Source organism: Drosophila arizonae, chromosome 3 (genome assembly GCF_054131065.1).
Source record: "Drosophila arizonae isolate 15081-1271.41 chromosome 3, UAZ_ARI_1.0, whole genome shotgun sequence".
Lineage (NCBI taxonomy): Eukaryota > Metazoa > Arthropoda > Insecta > Diptera > Drosophilidae > Drosophila > Drosophila arizonae.
Genome location: NC_142923.1, coordinates 15,454,532 through 15,480,219, shown reverse-complemented (window position 1 = coordinate 15,480,219; position 25,688 = coordinate 15,454,532). Strand labels below are relative to the sequence as shown.

The 25,688-nt window shown below is 37.5% G+C and overlaps 7 protein-coding genes and 1 long non-coding RNA gene across 8 annotated transcripts in view; 5 read left to right on the top strand and 3 right to left on the bottom strand.

Annotated features, from left to right (window-relative positions):
- The first annotated feature begins 246 nt into the window (after positions 1-246).
- LOC149269727 (kunitz-type serine protease inhibitor 2-like) lies at positions 247-1,899 on the top strand. The gene is made up of 4 exons (XM_089466158.1): positions 247-277; positions 354-434; positions 502-1,577; positions 1,649-1,899. The coding sequence occupies exons 1-3, from the start codon at positions 247-249 to the stop codon at positions 669-671; spliced, it is 282 nt and encodes a 93-aa protein (XP_089322284.1). The 3' UTR covers positions 672-1,577; positions 1,649-1,899.
- Positions 1,900-2,146: 247 nt separating this feature from the next.
- On the top strand, positions 2,147-2,664 carry LOC108610027 (male accessory gland serine protease inhibitor-like). Its single transcript, XM_018001849.2, has 2 exons — positions 2,147-2,307; positions 2,402-2,664. The coding sequence occupies exons 1-2, from the start codon at positions 2,241-2,243 to the stop codon at positions 2,581-2,583; spliced, it is 249 nt and encodes an 82-aa protein (XP_017857338.1). The 5' UTR covers positions 2,147-2,240; the 3' UTR covers positions 2,584-2,664.
- Positions 2,665-3,149: 485 nt separating this feature from the next.
- LOC108610017 (male accessory gland serine protease inhibitor-like) lies at positions 3,150-3,703 on the top strand. Its single transcript, XM_018001839.2, has 2 exons — positions 3,150-3,309; positions 3,480-3,703. Exons 1-2 carry the CDS (start codon positions 3,168-3,170, stop codon positions 3,647-3,649), a joined length of 312 nt encoding a protein of 103 aa, XP_017857328.2. The 5' UTR covers positions 3,150-3,167; the 3' UTR covers positions 3,650-3,703.
- Positions 3,704-4,409: 706 nt separating this feature from the next.
- LOC108610015 (male accessory gland serine protease inhibitor) lies at positions 4,410-4,984 on the top strand. Its single transcript, XM_018001837.2, has 2 exons — positions 4,410-4,566; positions 4,628-4,984. The coding sequence occupies exons 1-2, from the start codon at positions 4,434-4,436 to the stop codon at positions 4,813-4,815; spliced, it is 321 nt and encodes a 106-aa protein (XP_017857326.2). The 5' UTR covers positions 4,410-4,433; the 3' UTR covers positions 4,816-4,984.
- A 57-nt stretch (positions 4,985-5,041) lies between these two features.
- Positions 5,042-5,771, top strand: LOC108610029 (male accessory gland serine protease inhibitor). Its single transcript, XM_018001851.2, has 2 exons — positions 5,042-5,202; positions 5,539-5,771. The coding sequence occupies exons 1-2, from the start codon at positions 5,133-5,135 to the stop codon at positions 5,706-5,708; spliced, it is 240 nt and encodes a 79-aa protein (XP_017857340.1). The 5' UTR covers positions 5,042-5,132; the 3' UTR covers positions 5,709-5,771.
- Positions 5,079-25,688, bottom strand: part of Drgx (Dorsal root ganglia homeobox) — a 42,081-nt gene continuing 21,471 nt past the window's right edge. Inside the window, exons 5-8 of the mRNA XM_018001825.2 lie at positions 19,748-19,849; positions 19,047-19,573; positions 7,508-7,668; positions 5,079-7,315 (exon numbers count right to left, since the gene is read on the bottom strand). Of these exons, the coding sequence (XP_017857314.2) occupies positions 6,567-7,315; positions 7,508-7,668; positions 19,047-19,573; positions 19,748-19,849 (1,539 nt within the window). The 3' untranslated portion in view covers positions 5,079-6,566. The remainder of the gene's footprint in view (positions 7,316-7,507; positions 7,669-19,046; positions 19,574-19,747; positions 19,850-25,688) is intronic.
- On the bottom strand, positions 11,873-13,276 carry LOC149269726 (uncharacterized). The gene is made up of 2 exons (XR_016269351.1): positions 12,579-13,276; positions 11,873-12,513 (listed from the first exon to the last, which is right to left on the bottom strand). It is a non-coding gene; the product is annotated as an uncharacterized LOC149269726 (long non-coding RNA).
- On the bottom strand, positions 14,442-15,098 carry LOC108610024 (kunitz-like toxin PcKuz3). The gene is made up of 2 exons (XM_018001846.2): positions 14,945-15,098; positions 14,442-14,885 (listed from the first exon to the last, which is right to left on the bottom strand). Exons 1-2 carry the CDS (start codon positions 15,009-15,011, stop codon positions 14,695-14,697), a joined length of 258 nt encoding a protein of 85 aa, XP_017857335.1. The 5' UTR covers positions 15,012-15,098; the 3' UTR covers positions 14,442-14,694.

Here is a 25,688-nt window from a genome sequence, read left to right as displayed (position 1 = left end):
AATTTATATATTACATTACATAAAATAAACTATATCGTGTTATTTTTCCCGAATCGTTGGAAGACAGTTCCAACAAACTGTTAACCAAATGCAATTGTTCAAATAAGGTCATCAAGTGCTAGCTAATATCATTTCAATTGCTGAGAACATCTTCACATTCAGACTTCAGAAAAGATAAAATAGTGCTAAGCATTTTAAAAATCTCAGCTTTCTATTAAGTTGTTTTCCTAATCGAATTCATTTGTCATGCAATTATTAACCTATGCAAATCATTTCAGTAATAAACACAGCTTCTAAAATGTATTTAAAATGATACTCCGGCTGGCCTTAGTTTAGTTTAAATTTGTAACCAGCTGTAATCGGTTCAAAGTTTCACCATGAAGCGTTCGTAGTGCTCGCTGTCTCCATTAGTAGCTGTTTTGCGCTCAAAAATGGTAAAACTCTAGGGATTTCAATATATATATAGATATATATAAATATTTTTTTTAAACCTGCATTTAGAGGTTTGCGGTCTGCCACATTCTGATGCAGGTTTTTGTATGGCCCACATTCCAAGCTGGAGCTATGATGCGGCAGCTAAAGAATGTGTGAGATTCATCTATGGCGGCTGCGACGGTAATGACAATCGTTTCAGCACCAAAGATCTCTGTGAGAAAACGTGCTTGGAATAAATAACAAAAATCCAATGAAAAATATAATTTTTGAATTTGAATTAATGTTTTATAATAATAAAAAAATTAAAAAAAATACAATTATTCCTCTTCATTCATCTGTTTTCCTTGATGAGTGATACAATTAGCCATGACTATAGGAGTTGTATTATTGCATTATATTTGCCATAGTTGTAATTACTTAAAAATCTATAGAGTTTAAGTAAATTGTTCGATTTGCCAGTAGAGCAAAGCTCGCCGTTTGACTGATGTACTATATCATACAGAATGGCATAGTTCTAGCTGCGAATTGAGGCTAGAGACAAAGAACTCTATGAAATCGTATTTATTTTAGTATAACTTCTTTTTCTATCAATCTCACTGTATACCCGATTATTTCTATGATATTTATTATATAAAGAGCTCTATGAAAACGTATTATTATTTCTTTTTCAATCCCGCTGACCGCCCGATACATTCCATGATATTTCTAATGCAGATGTCGAAACTATTATTTTGAATTATTTTATAGATCGAATTCTCGATACTGCTCATATGGAATACTCTAAGAGATATGATAATAAAAACGAAAATTATTCTGTTTGCTTATACGCTATTTTACATGTGTAAGAAACGATATTTTTAAAGGCTAATGCTGATTAAGACTCTTAATATAATCCAACTAAGTCTCTGATATATCAAAAATTTTCGCTTGAGTTGAATGCAATATTAAATCGAATGGATATCAATTTTCTTTGCTGTTTCCCATTAGACACGAATGTTTAACGGATATTAAGTAGATCATTCAGACTTTATTATTCATAATATGTGAATATGAATGTTTTCAGTTCATAGTTACCAGAATGAAGTTGGTTTTTGCACTTGTGCTGCTCACTGCGTTACCTTTATGCGTTGTTGCTCCGCATGGTATAAAACTACAGAATTCAAGCATTTCGATCGAACTCAGTTTAGTTAATGCTACATTATGTATCACACAGGTTTATGCGGACGCAAGCTTGTCATAAATAGACATATTGGCCGTGACTGCGGAATAAAGCGAATAAGATGGGCCTACGATTTGCTGAAAGCGAAATGCATTCAATTGATCGATAAGGGTTGTCTTGGAGTTAACAATCGGTTTACTACGCAACAAGATTGTGAAAAGCATTGCAGGAACATTAAACCTCATCTTGCGTTCGATAACTAAGATATGTGAATAAATGTATATGTATTTGCATAGGTAAACGTAGACATAGAATTTTCATGTGAACTCGGTAGTCTCAGCTCTATAGCTACAACAACTGTTGTGTTATTGTACAGTCGAGTCTCCATAATTTGCACCTCACTAAATCTGAAGACTTCGGAAAAAGTAAAATCGTGCTGAGTATTTAATAATCTCAGCTCGAGCAACGTGCTATAGCTTCCTATTAAGTTGTTTACCAAATCGAACCCATTTGTCATACAATCGTTAACCAATACAAAACATTTCAGCGATAAGGAGAGCTTCTAAAATAGATTTAAATAGCTACTCCGACTGACTTGAGTTTAGTTTAAATTTGTAACCAGCTGTATTCGCTTCAGTGATTCAACATGAAGATTCTGATGTCGTTCGTAGTACTCGTTGTCTCCATCAGCAGCTGTTTTGCGCTCAAAAATGGTAAAACTTTATTTAGGGATTTCAAAAATCATTATATATATATATATATATATTTATTTATTTATTTTTTTAATTACATGTAATTTGCAATTAGAGCTTTGCGGTCTGCCACATTCTGCAGATGGTGCTGGGGGCATATCCTGTGAAGCCTACTTTCCAAGCTGGAGCTATGATGCGGCAGCTAAAGAATGTGTGAGATTCATCTATGGCGGCTGCGGCGGTAATGACAATCGTTTCGACACCAAAGAACTTTGTGAGGAAAAGTGCTTGGAATAAATGACAGAAATCTATTGAAGAATATAATTTCTGAATTTAAATGGATTTGATTAACAAATAAAAATATAAATTTAATACAAACTATTGTTCATTTTCATTCAATATTGTATTATTGTATTGTATTCAAGTCAATTGTTAAAATTCATGTAAGTTCTACACAACTACACGAGCAATGCAGCACTGAGACCTTCTTCTATCTCTATTACTTCAACAGCTATAGTTTTATTGAATTTACCCAAGCCTCAAGGGACGCGATATTTGACCAGTTGGCGCTATGTTGACTCCAAAAGCATTTTGAGACTGCATGATTGCATCTCTCGTGGCTACGCTAGGTTTACTAAATAAATACATATATATATACAACAGATCTGGAGAGGAGGACAAGGACTTCATGCAACCAGTTCGAAGTGCTGAAAAACCCAATGAGTCCGAGCACAAATACTTATTTTATTAATTAAACTGAATACAGCTTGTTGTGCAAAATTTTACTATAACTTGAAGGTTTGTTGCTTTTGCACAGAGAGCGCCGCTTGACCCACAGATAAGGTCCCAGCCGGTTTCTGCCCATATATAACGAGCCCCACATGCCGGCTCCAAGCTCAGTTGCAATCGATTTAGTGATCGAATCTAAGTTGAAAACTTATACTCAATTCAAGATGAAATATTTCGCTGTGCTGCTGCTGCTGTGCGCCCTCTTGGGCTCTGCATTGGCTGGCCTCAAGAATCGTAAGTTTTCATATGTGAAACCAATATCTGAATAAATAATATTACTGATTCAAAAACTACGAATAGAGCCAACATAATTTACGAGCGATCTCTATATAAATATTGCTGATTTATTTCCATTCATTCATTTCATTTATTGATTGAACTTAACTCTTCTCCTCTTACATCAGCTGTCTGTGGTGAGGAGTTTGGCAAGATCGGCACCTGTCGTGCCCTGCAGCCGATGTGGACTTACCGCCGGGACACCAATGAGTGCATCAACTTCAATTATAGCGGCTGCCAAGGCAACAACAATCTCTTCGAGTCGAAGAGCCTCTGCGAGAAGACCTGCAAAGTTTGAGTGAAATAATTTTACAAGCTGCTTAAATAAATGTTGTATTTATAATTTTCCATATTCATTTGAGCAATAAGTGTTTTATTCAAATATACTAGTTGTTGTAGACTTGAGACAGGTCTACTCTGATTTGTTAGCTATCGGATCATTATATATATTTTATTTAAATTAAAAATATACATTTTTTTTTAAATTGTATAATAGAATAATAATAAGTAAGTATAATCAAGTGAAGAGAACTACGAGACTACAGGTCAGGGTCTTGTCTATTGAAAGCTGTTTCAAGTACTCCCATTGAATTGCTCAAAAAAATTCGTTTAATTATTTTTTGTTTTACAACAATAATCAAAGTTTGACAAATTTTGAAAAATATACATTTAAAAAAAAATTATTTTGATTGGCATAAAAAATAAAAGAAAATTATATTAATTTTATCAATACAAACAGAAATCATATTATATGGGATATATGGGATATTATAAAAAGTATAACCATTTCTTCATAATGAGACTATTCTCTTATAGAAATATATGCCAAATATGAGTAAATTAGTCGGCCAAATATATATAAAATGTCATGAAAAGTGCATTGAGTAGGCTCTAACTATATGATTTGTTGGTTATCTCAGCTCAATATGTAGACCCTGGGTAGATTAGAGCTAGAGTTCCGTGCTGTTATCGATGGGGGCTTTCCATGTTGACCCATTCCGTTCGGCTCTGAGTACAGCACAGATAAGCCCCACACCATCTACTTCTGCTGTACTTCTGCAAATGTCTTAGAAGTCTGCTATATGTACGGGGCTTTATATAGCCCAGTTGTGGACTGCAGCAATTGCAGTTTCAATTGTAAAATGAAGTACGACTATTTGTGGCTTACGATGCTTGGATGGCTGCTGTGCCTTGGCATGGTGAGCGCCAAGCCAGGTGGGTGGATCTGTGAGAGATTCTTGCACATACTCGAATCGAAGCATCCATTTCCTCTTAGATATGTGCAGTGAGCAGCATTCGAAGTCCGGCATGGAACAGGATGGCGCTGCCTGCATGGCCTATATGCCCAGCTGGACCTACGATTCGTCCAAGAATGAATGCATTGAGTTCGTCTTTGGTGGCTGCGGCGGCAATAAAAATCAATTTGGCAGCAAAAGTGAATGCGAAAAGGCCTGCAAGGACTAATTTGGCTCATCCCATTGAGGCATCTCAAACCGGTTGCAAGTGCTGCCAGAAATTCAGTAAAAATCGACAGAAAACCCAACAAAATAAAAAAATAAAAGTAAATAAATAGTTATTAAATAAGCGAAGCGTAACTTGTTGTGAAAAATAAACAAACAAAAATTCACATTAATTTAAAGGTTTTGTTTGCTCGCTTGACCCACTCAAATGACTCCAGCCGGTTTCTGCCCATATATAACGAGCCCCACATACCGGCTCCAAGCTCATTTGCAATCGAAACAGTGACCAAATATCAGTTCAATACCCAAGCTCAATTCAAGATGAAATACTTCGCTGTGCTGCTGCTGCTGTGCGCCCTCTTGGGCTCTGTGTTGGCTACCTTGAAGAATCGTAAGTTCTCGAACACACCTCGCTGGAGTCTGTTTGCTGTGAATACCATGAACATACTGTAGAAGCCTAGACAGAATTTTGTATGTCATTTGTGCTTGATTTGAAAGTGAAGTAGAAATTATTATTTCATCATTATTTATGACAGACAGAATTATATATAGATGAACTCCTTATCGCTGTTGCTTCAAGCAGATGTTTGATTAGCCACCTGCTCATTTTATACACGAATATTTAATATTATTTTATTTTCATTCAAAATGACATTTGCTGATAAAACTGTGACTCAAAAACTAATCCTGCCCTTCGCTCTAACTCAACTTTTGTCTCTTTGTTCAGCTGTCTGCGGTGAGGAGTTTGCTAAGATCGGCACCTGTCGTGCCCTGCAGCCGATGTGGTCGTATCGCCAGGAGACCAATGAGTGCATCTCCTTCAACTATAGTGGCTGCCATGGCAACAACAATCTCTTCGAGTCGCAGAGCCTTTGTGAGCAGACCTGCAAAGTTTGAGTGAAATCATTTCCAATGCTTGAGTAAATAAAAAATTGTTTTTGTTTAAATTTTTTAATATGATCATTTATTGTTTTATTTAACTTGATTTAACGTTAATTAACTGTGTGGTTGTCAATACTTGTGGCTCTATGCGTTTCTTGTTGCTGTTGGCTTGATTTTATTGCAGTGAGATAAGTCTAGTCTAGGCAGATGTCTGATTTCTTAGCTATCTGTTCATTCTATACAAGAGTATATGTTTATTATATATATACTATATATTGTGATGCATATGTTTGTTATTATTGTTGATATTTATAATCAATTGAAGTGGCTCTGCCAGCTGAAATCTCGACTATGAGGCTACAGGTCAATGTCAGCTCTAACCGCGAGAGATGTATCAGAGAAATATTTAGAATTTAGTTTGGAAAATTTTATTATTTTTTTTTTTTTTTTTAATGATTTAAGCCTTTAAATGAAGGTTTTTTTTTAATTTATACATTATTTTAATAGTTTAAAATAATTTTGTTTTTAAACAAAATTCTTCAGTGTGTGCAAGTTTTTCTATAACTGATAGAGCTCGCTCTCTCTTACTATCTCTCTCTCTCCCTCTCTCTCTCTCTCTCTCCTTGCCTCTCCTTTGCTTAGGATCTCGTATGCTGAGATTTTCAGCTGCTTTGCTACCTGCAAATCTCTAAAAGTCTAGCTAAGTAATCTAAAAGTATTTCGAATGTGAGTTTTTATTGTGTGTGTGTGTTGCCCTCTTGAAGCCTAAAACTAATGCTTAAATGCTAGGTCCGCCACATGGTATAGATTTATATGTATGTATTTATATAGTTTTTATAATCTAAAAATTAATAATTATTATTATAATGCTGCTTATTCGGTTTTGCTTGGCAGCGCGTTGCCATTGATGGCAGCTGCTGTGGCTGCCGGCGACTCGGGACGCACTCCAGTGGCTGTGGGTGGCAGCTGCTGGGACTGTAGCTGCGTGGGCGTGGTTGGGGGCGACAAAGTGGCATGATGTTGCTGCTGTTGCTGTTGTTGCTGCTGCTGTTGCTGATGCTGTTGCTGTTGCTGCTGCTGCTGCTGCTGCTGCTGCAGTTGTTGCTGTTGATGATGATGATAGGCCGCTGCCGATTCGGCTAGATCAAGCAGAGCAGCCGATGTGGAGCTAGTGGCGCCTGCACCACCGCCCGGACCCAAACCATTCATGGTGCTGGCCGTCATGTCCTGTGCCTCGTGTTTCATGCGCAGCGCATTGTTGTTGTTGTTGTTGTTATTGTTGTGGTTGACGGCGTGCCCCAGCGCCGGATGATGGGCGAACGAGAGCGGCGGCAAGTGGAGACCCGGAAAGGCCAAGCCCGCAGCAGCTGCGGCATGCAGCGACTGCAGCAGCGCAGCTGAATGCTCCTGCGCCTTGCGTCGCAGCTCCGCCACCGAATTGGAGCGTGGATCGTGCGAGCTACCCCCACTGGACTTGGGCGACTCTGGCGAGCTGGCCGCCGAGCTGCTGCTCACAGGGACGCTGAGAGGCGCCATCACCGAAGACGAAGCCGTGGATGACGGCGGCATAGGCGGCGGCTTCAGCGAGCAGCACGAGCAGAGACTCTGGAACGGCGAAACACCTGTGGGAGAACGAAGATTATTGCTTAAATTGAAATTATCAATTTGAAAATTGTTTTTGATGTCAATGCATCATCATCTTGGCGCCGGCAGCAGCTGCTAATTTGATTAGCAATTGCTTTTGATTTTTCTTTGGCGCATTGACGCTTTGATTGACAGCCCATCGATAGAGATTATGCCATTAGTCCACCCACCTTTGAGTCCCGGAAAGAGCGGCTGATGCGAAAACTGAGCCGCCAGATGCGGCGGCAGGAATAACGGTGGATGATTCGCGTTCCGCTGAGCCGCTGCCGCGGCGGCTGCTGCTGCGGCCACAGCGCTCTGCTCGCTGAGCACTGGACGAAAGCCGCAGCTACTGCAAGTAAATGGGAAACAGTTGTGATTATTGTAGAGTATATTAGACTGGAAGATACCCTATTCATTAAAATATGTAAAATAGTAGAATATAGAGTTAATATATTGAGAATATTGTGGAGTATATTAGACTGGAAGATATCCTATTCATTAATTGAAACATAGGCAAGGCTGAGCAAAGTAAAAAAGGGTGAAATGTTTATTCAAGGTCTAAAGAATTGAAATATACATATTTTATATTAACAAACTCTTAAACGAAATGTAATGTGGAGACATATATTTTGATGTAATTGAAATCCAGATTATATTATTTCAAATAGAGACTTAGTTTATAGAAACGTTTATAGGACATAATCAATATTTCAGGGGCATCTGTTATTTACGACTGTTCATCACATCTTCTGTTACTTATCGTGCCACTCTGCTTTCTGGAATTTTTCACTTAATGCAGCTCCTAAAGCTTCCGCCTATGACTCATATAGTATAGCCTCATATATGCCTAGCTTGAGAAAGTAATTTAACCCCATTCACTTGACAGTCTGAGCAATGGGAAAGTTTCTGATCGCTGTGGCCTCTCAGCTCTCTCGGCCCTTTCACAATTCTAGATGGATATGTACATATTTATTATATTTATGTATGGGTGCGTGTGTATTCATAGGCATCGTACTTTAAATATGCAATGGCAAATGGCTCGCACCCAACACACAAACAGGCGACACAGCTTTTAATTAACGCTTAATTGAAATAAATTAAAACATTTTTATGCGTAATTGCATTATTATTAATAAACCTAAATATTTTGTATATATGTAAAAAAGAAAATAACAGCGGCTGTTGTCCCCTGTTGTTGTTGTTGCTGTTGTCTAGGCCCCTACTCGTTTTAATTGAATGAAATATAACGCTTAGGTCACACAGCATCAGCAACTCCCATTTGTCGTGTCCCCGAACAAACAGTTAATGCAATTTAAGCAATTTTAATTGATAAGCGAGCCAAACAGTTTTTAGAAAATACAAAAAAATATATATATGTGTATAAGCATGTAATGTTGCATGATATAGATAAATTATATGAATGCCATAATCCATTAATAAAATTAACAACGTTTTTTATTAGTCATAATTGAGGCATATATTCATTTTTTAAACTCATAACCAAATGAATTCAATGACGTGTAAGAGTATTTCAATGCAAAATTAATAGATAAAAAATGATTTAAATAAATAAAGTTTAATAAATGAATCCTGCCATCGTATATGCGTATACACCTGTTAAGGAAATTTAATTATAATATGCTTAAATGCTAGACTGACAGATAAACAAGAATTAAATTTCTGATAACAAAATATAATAGATTTTATGTTCACATATTTTTTACTAAGTTCGAATACCCTCTTTTAGAGCATGTAGAAAAGAAAATGCAATTTAATTTATTTCAATTTGCGCTAAGCTTTTCAGCGTTTAGTCCATTTGGAGCTAGTCCTGTGGGACTATTGGAGCTGGATGCAAATGTGTCCAAAATTTAATAACTCTTAGTGCGGCCTAACTCAACGCGAGGGGCCCACAGCAGACAGGCATGTGGAGTGGATTGAGGTGGGCCAGAGAGCCGGCTGCCGGCTGCAGAGGGAGTGCCGAACAAATCTCTGAATGCTAATCGAGTTGCGGGTGCAGAAAAAAAAAAAAAAACAAAAAGCAGGCCATGGCAGAGAGACGGCCGAATGTCGCGACCACAGCCGCTGGGCCACAGTCGTCGCGGCTGTCGCTTTTAATTCTTTTCACTTGTTTTTTCCGCTCTAAACTTGACGGTTTTCGGCTTTTGCCTTTTGCCTTCCCCTTACATCCTGTTCGCCCTTGTCCTAATTCAGCCCTGATATATTTTTTTTTAGGATTTTGACCGCTTTACGTGCTTACAGCTGACTGAGGGGGCAGCTGCTGCACACTATTTGGCTTGAAACAGAATTTTGTATGCGGCGAATGCGTAATTTTTGGTTTTGTGTTTTTTACAATTTTCATTATTTATTTCCATATTAGACTTATGAATTTTTCAAAGAATTGTAAGCTATTTGTAAAGTGATTGAAAGGACATTGGATTAAGATGAAATTATGAATTTTTGCTTAAGGGAGACGATTTTGTCAAAAAAAATTTCTTATGAGGACTTGGGTGGAATTAATAATTATGTGAAAATGTGAAATAATTTTTTGAAAATCTAGATTTATTTATATAATATTTGAATAAATTTTTGGAATATGTTTATATATTCGCTCTGAATTGTTTACCTTATATATATATATATATATATATATATATATATATATATATATATATATATATATATATATATAAATATATATATATATATATATATATATATATATATATATATATATATATATATATATATATACATATATACATTTTATTACAATACTAAATTTTGACGCAAAGAAAAAAATGTAAATTACTTATATTTTTTTTGTAATTCAATATTATATTTAAAATATCCATTGCTTATTAATTTTATTATTTATTTAAATAATATTTAAATATATATTTTTTAATTTGTTTAGTAATTAATAAATGAAAAATTATAATCAAGCAATAAACTCACTAAATATGTTTTTTGAAAAAAATAAAAGAAAAATTCATTTATATACATATTTACTATTTAATAAAATAGGGGCTTGTTTTCAATTTTCAAAATTTTCTATTTGCATAGTAAGAGTCTTCAAGCCAATTAACACAGGACAGCCTAATTAGGCCCAAAAGGTAAATGAAAGGCAAATGCAAGAGCAAGATTTAACAGAGTCTCTAGTTCGTACCAGAGCGTATAGTATTTATAGTTCCATCTACAGACTCGACCGGCGACCTGCGCTCTCTGTTCGGGTTGCAGCGAAAAAAGCAGTAAACTTAAATGTTTGCGTATAATTAAGCACTCATCCTTTGGTCGTAATTAAATTTTGCATGTGCACATCCAACAGCTGCCGCCGACTGAGCGAGTGAGTGTGAGTGGGAGAGAAAGAGAGTGAGAGAGAGAGACAGGTGGAGTGACGGCGGCGCGGCTGGGCTCAGAGATTTCGTATGTCTTGTCTGAGAAAATGTTGGCAGCATCAACGCGCCGGGCGCCGCAGGCGACAGGCGGGTCTGTTTGACATAGCCCCACGCCCAGGCAGCCAGGTCTGTGCTGCCGCCCTAATTGCAACACTCAACGGCGTGCCCAGTCAGAGACTGGCTGCTCTCGCACTCCTAATTAAGACATTCAGAAGCTCGAGTGTTGTCGTTGAGCTCGTTAGTTAGTACATAACTTTTGCTGTGGGCCAAGAGGCTGCTGTATGTTCGTGTGTGTGCGACTTGAGCGTTTGTCAATGTCAGACTGACAGAGCCAGAGAGAGAAAGACAGAGTGAGACAGGGAGTGCTCACCTAGCTCACAAAAAGTTTTCTTTAAATTTTCGCACTTTTCACAGATTGCCGTTTGCCAAGGAGAAAGTTTTAGCCCGACTTGGCTTAATGAATTTTTACACATGTTGCCCCCGTCCAGCCGCGCCTCCACAGCCCGCCCCTTACTCTTAATTTTTCTGGCAAACATTTTAATGCTTTACGCAATTCTAACAAATTAAACTCCAGCAATCAACACCTCAACGGCTTAGCGGGCACCGCCATGCCGAATCCCCACTTTCCTGAAGCCAAACTCAATTTCCGCAAAAATGTTTGTGTTGGCAAAAGTTTCTTTTTCCACGAAGTACCCTAGACTTATGAAATATTTACAAAAGCGGGTATAATTATGGAAATTATATGTTTTCTGAGAACTGTTTCAGAATACTCGGAACTGTTGTTTAGCAGAGACACAGAAGTATTCTTAAAATTTTAGTTCGAATGATGTATTCCATTTTAATATTTTTAAAATAATTTTAGACATACTGACGATAGATAAGATTCAAATAATAAAAAAATAAATATATATATATATAAACAGGTTAACTTGATAAACTCCAACTCTACTCTTGGATGAGGCTACCTTTGCCTAAAATTATTTTCTACTTGCTACCCTAGCAACTAGCTAAAGCTTCTGCTCTGAACATTATACGCTTATTATATTAGGCAACCCAAAGTTGTTGTTGTTGCTGTTGTTGTTGGGTGGGTTGGGACCCTGTTGTTTGTTTGTTGTTAAGCGCGAGTCAGCGGCTTATTTTAATTGCATGATGAATATTAAAATATTTGCCCAATTTATTATTCAAGCATTCGTGCGCGCAAGCATCAACGAGCCCGATACACATATCTAAATGCTTATATACACACACAAATAGACGTATATATATTATGTATATCTGTATACAATATGTTCAAGTATATACATATGTAGCTTGAATAGCTCATTTGATTTTTGGCCTCTGCCTGGGCATGCGGCTGTTTACATGTTTAAGTAGCTCGGATTTTATGTGCCTCGGCATCTAATAACATATTTAGTTAGTTGTGCATAAATTATTTGGCATATACAGCTTGAAATCTTATCTTTTTTATAGTTTGGTACATAATTATAATTATAATTTCCTGTGTAAAGTTGAAAGATATTTCACAAAGAGATTTGACAGCCAACTCAAACTGCAAAAATTATATACATTTTATATCTATTGTGAGTTAATGCTGAATCTAGATTTATTGCTTATGGCTGAAATATATCCATTTCCACGGCACGTCCGCCTGCAGCTATCGAGAGATAGAAAATTATTCTTATTGCCAAAACATCCCCCATATATGAATAATTTACAGGCCTTCCTCTTACGGTCGTAGGTCCATCTTAAAATCTTTCTATGACATAGACCCCTATAAGCAGACAGATATACACAGGGAGCTAAAGTGATAACAGCAAAAGCTTAGTAAGGTATTTTGAGATTGAAAAGCTAATCGAATTCTTACAAAGCCGTCCAGCTATTGCAATGCCAAGCAACACGAAGAGCAGGTAACTCACTGCAGCGTATTTCATTTAGAACGGTTTGCGATATTAGATGTCGGATGTTGAAAGACTAACGAGGTAAACCTATAGAGCAAGCCAAATGAGGCTCACAAATTGAATTTGCATACATAATGAACTATAAAGCGAAAAAATTCAAGTAATTGGAATATATAAGCTAACTAGAAAGACATTTAGTGGTATAATATCTAAATGTCTAAAGCATATATCTTCCTGTCCATTTCTTTGTCCGATCGAACGATCTTAGTTCTCAGATCGAATTTTTTTCATACAAAAACTAATTTCGTGAAGCCAAACTCAATTTCCAAAAAAAAAATTTCGTGTTGGCAAACGTTGAATTTTTCCACGAAATTTTCTAGGCTCATTAGCCTATCTATACAAAACCAGGTATAATTATGGAAATTATATAACTGTTTTATATGTGTATATATATAAATATATAAAGTATATAGCTTGAATGGCTCATTTGAAATTTCTTCATTTTTCATAGTTCACATATATAATTATAATTATAATTTCCTATATAAATTTATAAGACATTTCATAATATATAGAGTTTCATAAATATTGAGTTTTGTAACCCTTAAACTGCTGAGAAAAAGATTAGACAACCAACTCACACTGTAAAAATATACACATATATGTATGTATTGTGAGTTAATACAAATAGAATTTATTATATTCGACTTTAAGTTTTACTGGCTTCATGGTAATCTGCCTGGAACGGCATGCATTCCTGCACTGCTTTTGAGTTTGAAAATTATTCCTATTGCCATCACATCCCCCATATATGAATGACCTACAGGCCTTCCGATTAGGGAAGTAGGTCCATCTTAAAGTCTGTTTACCACATGGACCTCTATAGGCAGGCTGCTGTACACAGGGAGCTGAATTGATAATTTTACTATTGAATATCAATTGAGAAATTGATCGCATTCTTACAAGCCAATGAAGCTATTGACATGCCAAGCCATACGAAGAGCAGGTAACTCAGTGCAGCAAGTTTCATTTTGAATGGTTTAAAATATTACAGGTGGCTCTATAGAATACAAAACCAAGTTCATAAATCGAGTATGCATAAATGATGAATTATAAAGCGAAAAATGAAACTAATTGGAATTGATAAGCTAACTAGAAAGACATTTAATGGTAAATATCAGAGATAAAACATATACATTGTCTAAAGCACATTTCATCTGTTCATTATTTTCACTGTTCATCTGAAGAACGATCTCAGTTCTCAGATCGAATTTGTTCATACGAAAATTGATAAATTTTCCAGCCTAAGCGCCTTTGGAACGGGAGTCAAAACTTAATATTTAGTTTCATGTGCATATTATGCTTTCTGTATTAGTTTATTTTTAAATAACATATATTTTATACATATGCTTGAAATCATCGACCTTTCGAAGAGCACGGTGTCTCCTAGGCCATCGTATAACGGTTTTATTCGTAAATTTGAAGCCACGGACCTTTCGGATTTTCTGGTATCTCCTAGCCGCCCGTGAATATTTTTTTTCCCGTTGGCATGTTTCCCTGCACTCTTCGAGACTATCAAATCTATTCAGGGTCCCTAGGCACCCCCCATACATGAACTCCTTACAGATATTCATCGCGCGATAGTAGGTCCATTTTGAATCTTTCTGTCGACATGGACCCTTGACAGCAGGCAGAAAGTTACAAGCAGCTAAAATGTTTACAATTATTAAGTAACGCATATCAATCGAGGAGCTTATCGAATTTTTACAAAGCCTCTGCGCTGTAGCAATGGCACACAATTGGAGAAGCACGTAAATCAATCCAGCGTATTTCATTTCGAGCAACTTGAGTTATTGAAGGTCGTCCGAGTACTTAGTCGACTAAGTAGACCAAGTTTATAGAAGCGAAATTAGAACTCGTAGCGTATGCTAAAAAGCGAAGCTAAAACGAATTTGAATGGTTGCAAAGCCTGGAGAATATCAACTAATATGATAGACCCATAATAACATGATATCACCAAAGCTAAGGCCTCTCAATGCCTGATTGCATTTTTTCTCACAGAGTTGTATATATTATAAATGCTTAAACCAAGCACATTTCCTCGCACTTTTTTCGAGACTTAAAACGATTATCATTGCCTTTGCATCCGCCATAAATGAATCTCCTGCACTCATTCACTAAATTATAATAGCTCCATCTGGATATGAATGTAAAGCACGATGGATCTCCCACAATTGCATAGCCCGGATCAGCTGGCCGCTGTGCACAAATAGCTAAAGATTTAACAAACTCTAGATTATGTAAGCAATAGAGATGTTCGTCTTATTCTTACGATTCTTTACGGTCAGCGCGATGCCAAGCACTGACAAGAGTAGATAAATCAATACGGCGTACTTCATTTTGAACAGGTGCTAAAACATGTTGCTTGCTGAGACTCTAAATAAATAATGCTAAAATTCTACGCCCTAATGGGAGCAAAATGAAATCTAAATTGTAAAGCGAAACTAAAACTAATTACGAATGTGTTGAGCTAACTCGAGAGGCATTCGATGGTAAATAACAGAGATTTAAGTGAGTCTTACTATGAATAAGAATAAATGAATATAATATATACTTAATATGCAACAATTAACTCAATTTAAAATCAACTTAAAAATAGCAATAAAGCTGTTCAATTATTCTCTTTATATCTTTAGCAAAGTCAAAATCATTTCAATGCCAGCTGCGTTTCAGCTGAACTTAAGTATTGCTTCTGCTAATTGTTTATGCAAATTGACAATAAAGACAACAACAGGTGTTAATTGTTTTTGTCACCTCACCATGTGTTAGCTGAAAATATTACTGAGAAGTGTAAAGCCCTAAACCAAATGGAAAACATTTATATTTTTCACTTGAAACTTTTTATAAGTTAGCAACAAGATGAGCTTAAAATTTATAAAAATTTTTTTTATATTATAATTTTTTTATTTTTAAAAGCTTAAAAAATGTGCATAGCTTTTCTTTTATCTGTTGCTATAATACATATAGAGAATAATATACAGTTAGTCAGATAAATATTAATAATAGTGATGCCAATAGGAATTTAGAATCCTTGGACCTATATCGAATGTCTTCAAATCATTTCTTCCCTTTGACATAATCAATTGCCATTGACTGACTTTTCGTCCTGCTGAGCTGACATCAGCAGTGAAGTTGACTCGAGTTCCATACGAATGATTGGAAAGTGAATATGTGTGCTAGTTTTGTATTTGTTGTTGTTTTCCGATTTGCATAAAATATACAAGAATATTGAGATATAGAAATAGTTGAGTGCATGTCTAATGCGATGATAAATGCTTGCGATGAAACGCTCGACTTGAGCTGAGAAGCACTGTAAAAGAGCATGATGAAAAAGATGGAAGATAGAAGATGGGAGCTGAAAGATGGAATATGGAAACACATAGACACACACACACACAGGATATCCGGCTGACGGCATTTGAATAACAATAACGATATCAAAATGATATCAAAGTGCTGAGTGCATGAGCAGTGAGCCAAAGGCGATTGCCATTAGCATATCTGGTAAAGAAGTTGGAATTGATTTGGTCAACCGTTACAGCAACAACAACGGCAACAACAACAACAGCGGCAGCAAACAGCGAGTAATGATTCAGCTAAAACAGCAGCCTGAGCAGCAGGAGTAGTAGCAGTCGACCTTCTGCCCAGTGGGTCGTCTTCGCCCCTCACCCACTCGACTGACGCTGCGCTATTATATGCCGATCCGCATCCTGATTCCAAGTATTTTCTTGTTTTTTTTTTTTTCCTACTCTCTTCTATTTTGGTTTTTTATTGTGGTGTGTCGCTTTATTGTTGTTGTTGTCTGGGCGCGTTGACATGTGAGCTGAAGCAGCGCCCGGCCGTATGGGCCGCCCGTGGCCTCTTTGCCGGCTGATGAGACCGCCCACCGCTAACCGACGCCGCTCATCCACTCACACTCCCCGTCGCACTCAGCCGCCTTTTGTGGGCCGTCGGGTGTGGCATATGGTTACATTGCCATCAACAACTCAACAAAGACGACAAACACGCGAAACACCCTCATTTACGCCCAATTACATCTCAAGTTGGCTTTTTATGCGCGAAAACATTTGAAGTCGCCAATATGCATTCATCATATTTGAATTTATATTTTGAGCAATAAATTATGCTTGAATAAATAAAGAGCTGGCGACAAGATTCATAAAAGATCAGTCTGATTTTTTAGCGTAGACTAAAGAGAAATATGATTATCAATTACAGCTATTAAGAGGTTAATAAGTTTCTGTTCAAAGAAACTCAATATAAGAAATAAAAGTCTAATAAAAGACTTAAGAAACTGTAAGACCTTGAAAGTAAAATGTCCAGATGTGATTCAAGTTTTATAATATAATTTTATAATTTTCTTTATGTATCTCTTATAAGGCTTTTCAAGCATATACTATTTTCCAAGGTATAAATAATTTATAATATAATTTCAATTTACTCGAAAAAAGTTCGATCTCTTTCAGAAAAATTTGTTCCCAAGAATTCTCGATAAATTAAATTTCTGTCTAAAAAAAAAAAAAAAAAAAAAAAAAAAAAAAAAAAAAAAAACTGATCCTATTGACATTTTGAATAATATATGGGGACTCGACTCTACTTTCCACTAGAAAGACACTGACTAGAAAGACATTCGATGTATTAAATCAGTTGTGAAAAAAGACCTAACAATATATAAATTTAACAAAAAATATATGCATATGATAGATAGAATAATTTGGTTGATATTATATCCATAAAAACAAAATAATATTAAAATGAAATGCAAATACGAATTTCTATATTCGAACCTATAAACAAATCTAGAAAATACTAAACTTCTTCTCTAGGTAATGCTACGATACATCTCCAGGCTAATGAGCATTGCCAAATTAATGGACCATTTAAGTTATCTATTAGTTCAATAAGAACTTGAAAGCTATAGACAATAATGTTGTTGCAGCTTCATTCAGGCGCTATGCCCTTGGTGATTAGACGCTGAACAGCACGTGTTGGTCATATCAGTGCATCAGCATCATTAGATCTCTACTTTTTCTCTTTTTGGAGGTCTGGCTGAGAGATGCAGAGAGGCACTCTTAATGTTTCCGCTGGCGCACACGACATCCGCTGACCGGAAGTGCGCCAATGGAATTTAAACGTTTTCATCCAAAACATTAACTGAATCGTCTTCCGCTGCGCACGCCTGCTCAATAGCCCGTGCCAGGTCCGGGGCACCGCAGGAGTCGAAAGGCGAGCCTTATGCCCATACCCAAACAGTCAGCCAGCCCAACCTTCTCTAATATCATTACTGCTCTCATTGTGGTCGTTGTCTGGCTATAATAATACCAACTCCCACAATTCTGCTCTAGCTCTTCCTGCTTTCCTTTCTCCGGCTCGTAATCAATTGCTAATTTAGTCATCGTCGCCAAAAGGAGATGAAAAAAAAAAAACACACACACACACACAAATTCTTTAGGGATGATTCCACTTCCAGCTGCTGCCTTGGATTTGTAAATATTTGCTTGGAAAATTGCTCTCAGGGGGTGGCGTTCTGTTTGCTTTTCCCTGTTCTCTTTATTCGTTTTCCCTTCTCTCGTTTTTTTTTTTTTTTTTTTTTTTATTCTGGCAGTTGTTGTTCTTCTGCTCTTTGGCATTGTTATTGTCAAATTGACGACAAAATGCGACACTTGCCATAAATTTATTGTTTGTTGTTGCTTAATGCCATTGTAAGTGGAGGCTTAATGACACGCAAGCAATTAGCAGATCGTTGAGTTTTAATCGCGTTGCTTTACAGGGGTTGCTAACCAGCGGCTTGACATGAGTAGCTCAATTTGCCTGTGTGTGTGTGTGGCTATGGATGACCCAAGGCAATAGCTAGAGCTAGTTACAGAAGCTGCAACCTATTTGGAATGCTAATTAAATGTAACAGAAATGAAAATCAAAGAAGATCCAAATATTTAGCTTGGAAAATTTTAATCTAATAACTTTGGATCAAAAAAAAAAAAAAAATTTAAATAAATAACAAACAAAAAAATGAAAAAAAAAATAAATAAATATATAAATAATATATGTTTAATTATAAAAAATATAAATAAATAAAAAACAAAAAGCTATACCGATACATAGCTACATACTTATATATAGACAAAAATAAAAAAAAAATAAAAAATATATGTGATAAATAAATAAAAAAATTTATGTAAATGTAAATATATAAAAAATATACCATTTCACACACACACACACACACACACACACAAAAAAGCCTTTGATATAAACAGAGTTGCCTGACTCTTTCATTTTCTGTTCTACTGCTCCTTCTTCTTCATATCAAGTCTACTTCAAGTGCTTAATCTAGTTAGATAATTACTACAAAGTGAGATATTACTGGTACTTACGTATCGTTGGCAACGCTGCCAGCGCCAAAGCTGCCAAAGATGTGACTGCCAAAGGCTGCGGCGGCGGCCGCCGAATGGGGCAGCTGGGCCGCGTGGGGCGTGGTTGGCGTTGGTGTGGACGAGGCCGAGTTGTTGGACGAGGCGGCCATGCGTGAACCCGTGGTGAGCGACATGGGGCCGCCCACCTCGATGGGCGAGTCCGTGTTGCGTGAGTTGGAGGGGCTGTTGGGGCCCAGGCCGGCGGCGAGGGGCGTGTGCTCGCGCATGCCGGGCGACGGCGAGCCGGCGCTGATCGAGCCCAGCGACTGCGAGGCGGAGTGCGGCGTGGCGGTCAGCTGGGCCGAGGACAGCGGTCGCTCGTTGTCGCTGGAGTCGAGATGATGGCCACCCGTGGGACTGCGCGAGTGCTGCTGCTCCATGGGTCCGTTAGTGAGAGGACTATGGGAGCGCTGCCGCGGCGGCAGATCATCCATATCATCATCGATCTCGCCGGTGATATCGGGCGAAGACTCACGCGAGTCATGGAGCTAGAAAGAGTGGAAAAAGGGAAGGGGAGATATGAGTACACTGAAGTTGTAGCTATACAATTGTTCAATGCAATGCCCCAGAGAACTAATTTGACTCAAAGGTAATCAAGTTGCATTTACAGCTTTTGCCATCATTTAAATTGTAGTCCCTGATCTTCTGCTCCCTGCGCTTACCTTCTCCAATGAGCTGCTGCTCTCGCCATTTTCCCTCTTGCGCTGCTCATCCTTGAGTCGTTCCGCTTTGCGCCATTTGGCGCGTCGATTCTGGAACCAGACCTGCCAATGACAAAGAGATTGTGGGTAAAGTTAGAAAATTGCTTTCGTACGGCTGAGTGCTGTTATTTATGCTGTGGGCCAAAGTTGTGACTCGACTTGGCTGCCAGCCAATTGAAAATTGGAAAACTTTCGTCACACACACACCCACTCATACATATATCTTGTATGTGTGTGTGTGTGTGTGTGTGTGTGTGTGTAGGGGGGACTAAAAAACAATAAACGAAATTTTCCACCTCAGAAACTTTAACAATTTGTTGTTTGCCAAGCAACAGCCGCACGGCGCTCGCAGCACTCAGCCCTATTGTCTCTGCCAAGGCATAAACAAACAAAATCTGATTTTCAATTTTGCACAGGCACACAAAACAAATTTGGCCTGTAATCAGCGCCTAAATTGGTAAGGGCGAAGCAGGAGGAGGTTGTCCCACACACACGCACACACACCAGCACATGCTGGCACAGCCTCTTCACTAATGAGCTTCAATCAAGACAATGCCCAGGCATCCTTCGCATCCTTGGCATCCTTTTGCCTGCTTGCTTATGCGCGCGTGTTTCCTTTTTCTTGCTATTGCTATTATTACTGTTGTTACTGTTGTTGTTGTTGTTGTTGTTGCTGCTGCTGTGTGTTTGCTTTTAGTTCCGGTTACGCTGATTCCATGCTTAAAGCGCCCCCTAATGGGATTTCTAACTTAAGGGGGCGCCATCTTGTATGACTATATGCCCCTCTCTCTCTCTCTGACTTTCTTTATGTGTGTGTAAGTAAATTTCCTAATCAAAATTCAAATTAGACATTGTGCAAAAGTTCGCATTGTTGTAATCATAACGCAACATAAAACAATTTCAACATTTTGCGCCTCTAGGCAACTTTCTCTCAGTCTCTCTCTCTTTCTCTCTCTTACTCTCTCGCTGTCTTTCTTTGTCTCACTTGCTCTAGTGCCATGGCCGCCATGTTGGCTTTCTACCAGACACAATACACACACCCACTTAACCAAACACTACCCCAACCCAGCCCAGCTCGGGCCAGGCTGTGGCTCCAGCTAACAATAAATTGCGCACAATCCAACCCCCAAGAACCCACCACCCAACCACCCAGCCAACCCCATACAGCCCCTTGCAAAGTTACTGCAGGAGCTTCTCTCGCACATATATACATATATACACATATTTTTTTTTGGTGGTGACGCCCACCAGTTACTTAATACAATATTTATGCCATAAGCACATTACCAATAAAATATGGCTGGGTAAACTTTTGCCAAGTGCAGCCGTAGCCCTCGGGGGCTCGCCTGAGAGAGACGCGTATAGCTGGGCACAAGCGAGACAGACAGTGTAGCTGGCAGTGCTCGAAGCTCTGGTTATTATCATGACAAAAATTGAATAATGAAAAACAATTGTGTGCGTCTGCCTTGACTTTAGCCCACCCACACGCATCTCTCCCTCTTTATCGCTCTCTGTCTCTCTCTCTCTCTCTCTCACTCTATACGTAATTCTTTTATTTTTCTCCTTCAATAATAATTTCATGCACAATTTTGCTCGGTTTTATAGCAATACCTACCCAAAAAGTAAACCCCCACAGAAAACATTACCATATTTCTTATTTATTCAATTCGCTTGGTTTAGTTTCTTGATTGCTTCTCGTCTCGCCCACTTTGAGCTGAGCTGCGGCAAGTTTTTCACTTTTGTTGGCTTGTTTTTCGCCTTTTGGCATATTCATTTACAGCGTGGCTAATTGATTTCATTTGGCAGCTACATTACTTTCAGATGCTTTTATTAATTATATTTTTAATTCGAAGGTAGAAAATAATCAACATTTTTTAGGTATTTCTGATTCAATGCATACTTTTAGGTGCAGCGCCTAAAATATTTTAGGAAAATTTTTTTTCGGTAAAATGGGTCTTATGAACCTTTTCAAACTTATTTTGGTATAAAACTTGTTAAATAACATATATAATAAAATAATAATTTTATTTTATTAATATATTAATGAAAGAGTAAATTAATTTTTTTATACTTTATACTTTCTTGACTAATTTGAATAAAAATTAATATAATTGGATATATTATATATTATATAATAATATAATTAAACCAATTAAATCAATTCTTATTCAAATACATACATTTAGTTCACAAAAAAATTGAATTCACATGTTGTATATCTAGTATTATTTAAATAAAGTTTTGTGGCAATTTTTTAAATTATAATAAATTTTGTATAGCATTTTTCCAAATACAGAGTCCAGAATATAGCAGCTGGAAAATAAATTTATTTTATTTTAAATTTATTTATTATATTTTTTTTTATTCTGTGTAGGAATCTAATGCTTCACAACTTTTTCAATAAAATATAAAAATTTAATACCAATACAAAGCACTCAGAGGTACATTAATAATATTAATTATTATTTAAGTTCTAGTTTGAAGTCAAATTAAATTATTTTTATGGGGTTTTTATATACATTTTCCCCATTTGTCTGTTAAACTCTAAAGAATTAATTTCTATATTATAAAAATATAATTATATTTAATTAGAAAAGGACAATGTGTCATGTACTCTTAAATTTAAAAAAATATATATATATTAAACACAATACTTTTGTATGCAGTAAATTGATTAAAAATAAAGTGTCCCATATAAATAAAAAAAAAATAGAAATGCAAATTTAATACCAATATAAAGCACTCAGAGGCAATTGATAGTTATTCATTCAATAGAATTTAATTTGAATAAACAAAGATGTATATTTAAAGAGAATGTTCAGATATTTTTCAAATCAAATCATCAAATATAAACCTTATCGAAAAACAAATCCATTCATTTGAATATTAAAAATAAAACTCAACATTCTACCTGCTCAACAAGTGATTATCACATTCTTTCAGCATTAAACGCAACCATAAATTATTCAGCGTGTATATATATATTTATATTTTTCTAATGCTTGTCATCTTTTGATTCCCTTTATAAAAAACTATTGCAACAACAAGAAAAACTTGGACCAATTTCTTATTTCTTTTATACCTCTGCTTCCATCGTAGCGCACATTCGCTTCGGAGCACACGTCGCGACTTATAAGTGTAAGCATTTCGAAAGAGCACTCCCTATAGAGAGAGCACAGCAGTCCTACTTCAAATACCCTATTTACCTCTCCGGCAGCGAGCGAACAGAAATGGGAAATGAAACGCCCGAAGGCGGCAAAAGTGCTCATAATTTTGCTAACAATGCGAATGGGACATAAGGTAAACATTGGAATACAGGGTATCAGGTCTCATAAAAAATAAAAATAAAAAGACCAGAGAGAAAGAAACATTGCGGTCACAAGTTACAAAAAGCGATTTGTGTTGAATAAAGCAAAAACAAACAAGCAAACGGCGGTAAATAAAGCAAAGTTGTTAAGCAAAATGGAAACAATGCGAGCCAAAACAACTAAAGGTAAACACCACCCAGAAGAGAGAGGAAGCACAGCAGGACGGGGAATGTGGCAGCGGCTGAGGTTGAGGATGTGGCTGAGGCTGATCGGCCCGGGGTAATTATGGCAAGTGCGCACCATTAGCTTCCGCAAACAGTTTGGCGGCCCGATGACGCAGCTCAAGTGGAATGAATGAACAGATGTGTTAATATCAAACGCATTTCGTGAACCCTTTGCAGGAACAACAGTTGCTGCCGCAGCAGCAATAATTGGGCTACCGCAACAGCAACACCCCTCAATATATCCGCCCATCGCCGCCGGCAGCGGGCATATGCAGTGCGGCCCATCAGCTTGGATCAGCATTAAAGGATTATTGAAGCAAATGCAATTATTTGACAGCGCAACACAGCGAACACAGCCAACCCCTTTGCCCGGGCGACGTCTTGAGATGTGGCCGTCGGGTGGTGCTGCTGGTGCTGCTGTTTGTGGTGCCAAGTGGTTCGGGGGGTCGGACTAGTTTCTGCCCAATTCCCATAGACTGTGATTATAATAAATTATCAATTATTGGTATTATATGCGGTCGTGTGGGCGGTGTGGCCGTTGTGGGTGTGGCACTCGACATTGTCATGCTGCAGACATAATTCTAAGCGAATTATCTACGAAATGAGAACTTTCTGTGGCGCCAAGCGAGGAAATCGACACTGCTGGCAACTTTTCTCAATGAATATTAATAGTTTTATTTCGAGTTGTAATTGAAATCAAGGAGCTCTACCTTAGGGTGGGAAATCTGATTCTCAAACAGCAAAAATTGTTTGCTAAAATACGTTATGTTTACTATATTACCAGGGAGTATTCAAGAGGAGTTTTAATTTTATTTATTTTAAAAGTAAATAATATAATATTAGATATAGTAAATTAGCAAATATTGCACATAGAAATTAGAAGAAAACGTTGTTTTTCTATCTGCATCTATCTGTGTCCATCTATAGCTATCTATAGCTACCAACATCTATCCATGACTATCTCTATCTACCCATACCTATTCATACCCATTAATATCTACATACCATCTCCTAATGTCCTAATATCAATTTGAAAATTTGTATAATCAGAATTTGGAAAAATCTGTTGCCTCTCATATTTTGCATTAGCTTAAATTGAATCCCATTCCCAACTGATTTATCAATCAATATCATTTATAAGGCAGCTCTGGCACATTAGCTCAACTTCAAAGCACTTTGTCTCTGTCAAGCCACTGTATAGCCAGCTCAAGTCTAGACAGGAGAAGCTGGCTTACTCGCTCAGCCGTACGGATACGCATTAAGTAAATGATTTTGCGTTGGACTGAAATGCCGAGCGACAGACGCCGCCGAGCATCAAAAATTGACAGTGGAAGTGAAAAAGACGAGAGGAGAAAAACATATCAGGTTACCGGCAAGTGCCCGGCTTTGGGAGTGAGTCCAAGTGAGCGGCAAACAAGTTCGGGGACTACAAGCGAAGTACATAATAAATTTTATTATAAAATTTATTTGCGCATTTTCGCAAAATGTGTCAAAATGCGGTCGCTGAAAATGCGACTGCGACTGCGACTGCGACTGCGACTGCGAAGCGCAGAGTCACCCTCATCAAAAATATTTGGCATTCATTCCATTATCGAAATCCCAGACTAAGCCAGGCCCCAAAAAATGAATATCTTTTATACTAACGCACTCTCTCTCTGTCTCTCTCTCTCTCTCTCTCTCTCTCTCTCTCTCTCTCTCTTCTCTTCAATTGTTGCTTTTCACTTATTTTTTTGCAGAATTTTTCATGTTTTTATGTTGTTTTATTTTCATTTGTCTGACATTTAAAGGCCAGCTTGAGCTGAAAACTTGGACAGAAGTCAGCGAGCTGACAGGCCGGGCTGGGCGCGGGTGGTTTCTAACTTTGTTAGGCTGACAGGTGCACGTGTTTGGCACAAGTGTCCCATTGTTGGACGTTTGACATATAAATTTGTGGCCAAAATTGAATTTCAAATATCAGGTTACACGTGGGAAACTTTTTTGTGCCTCAAGTGTTGCAGGGTAGTTGCTGTTGCTATTGTTGCTATTGCTGTTGCTGTTGTTGTTGTTGTCTCTAATTGTGCCGGAAATAGCGTAGTGCATCATCATTGTCATCGCCTAACGCCACCAAAGTGTTTCTAATAGCCACCTGTGTGTGGGCCGGTGCACTTATCACATAGCGCTACGTGTCTCTAGTTAAGGTTGCATCCTCATTAAGTTGCTGCCACATAATTTGCTCAGTCTCTCAATCTGTCGCGTGGGCAACGTGCCTGAGTGCCTCAGCCACCCACGTCTTGAGTGTGTGTGTGTGTGTATGTGGAAGTGGAACTACATAGTAGATCCGCTAATTGTCATCTGCCCCAGCAGCTAATCCGACAATAAGCCACGGCACAG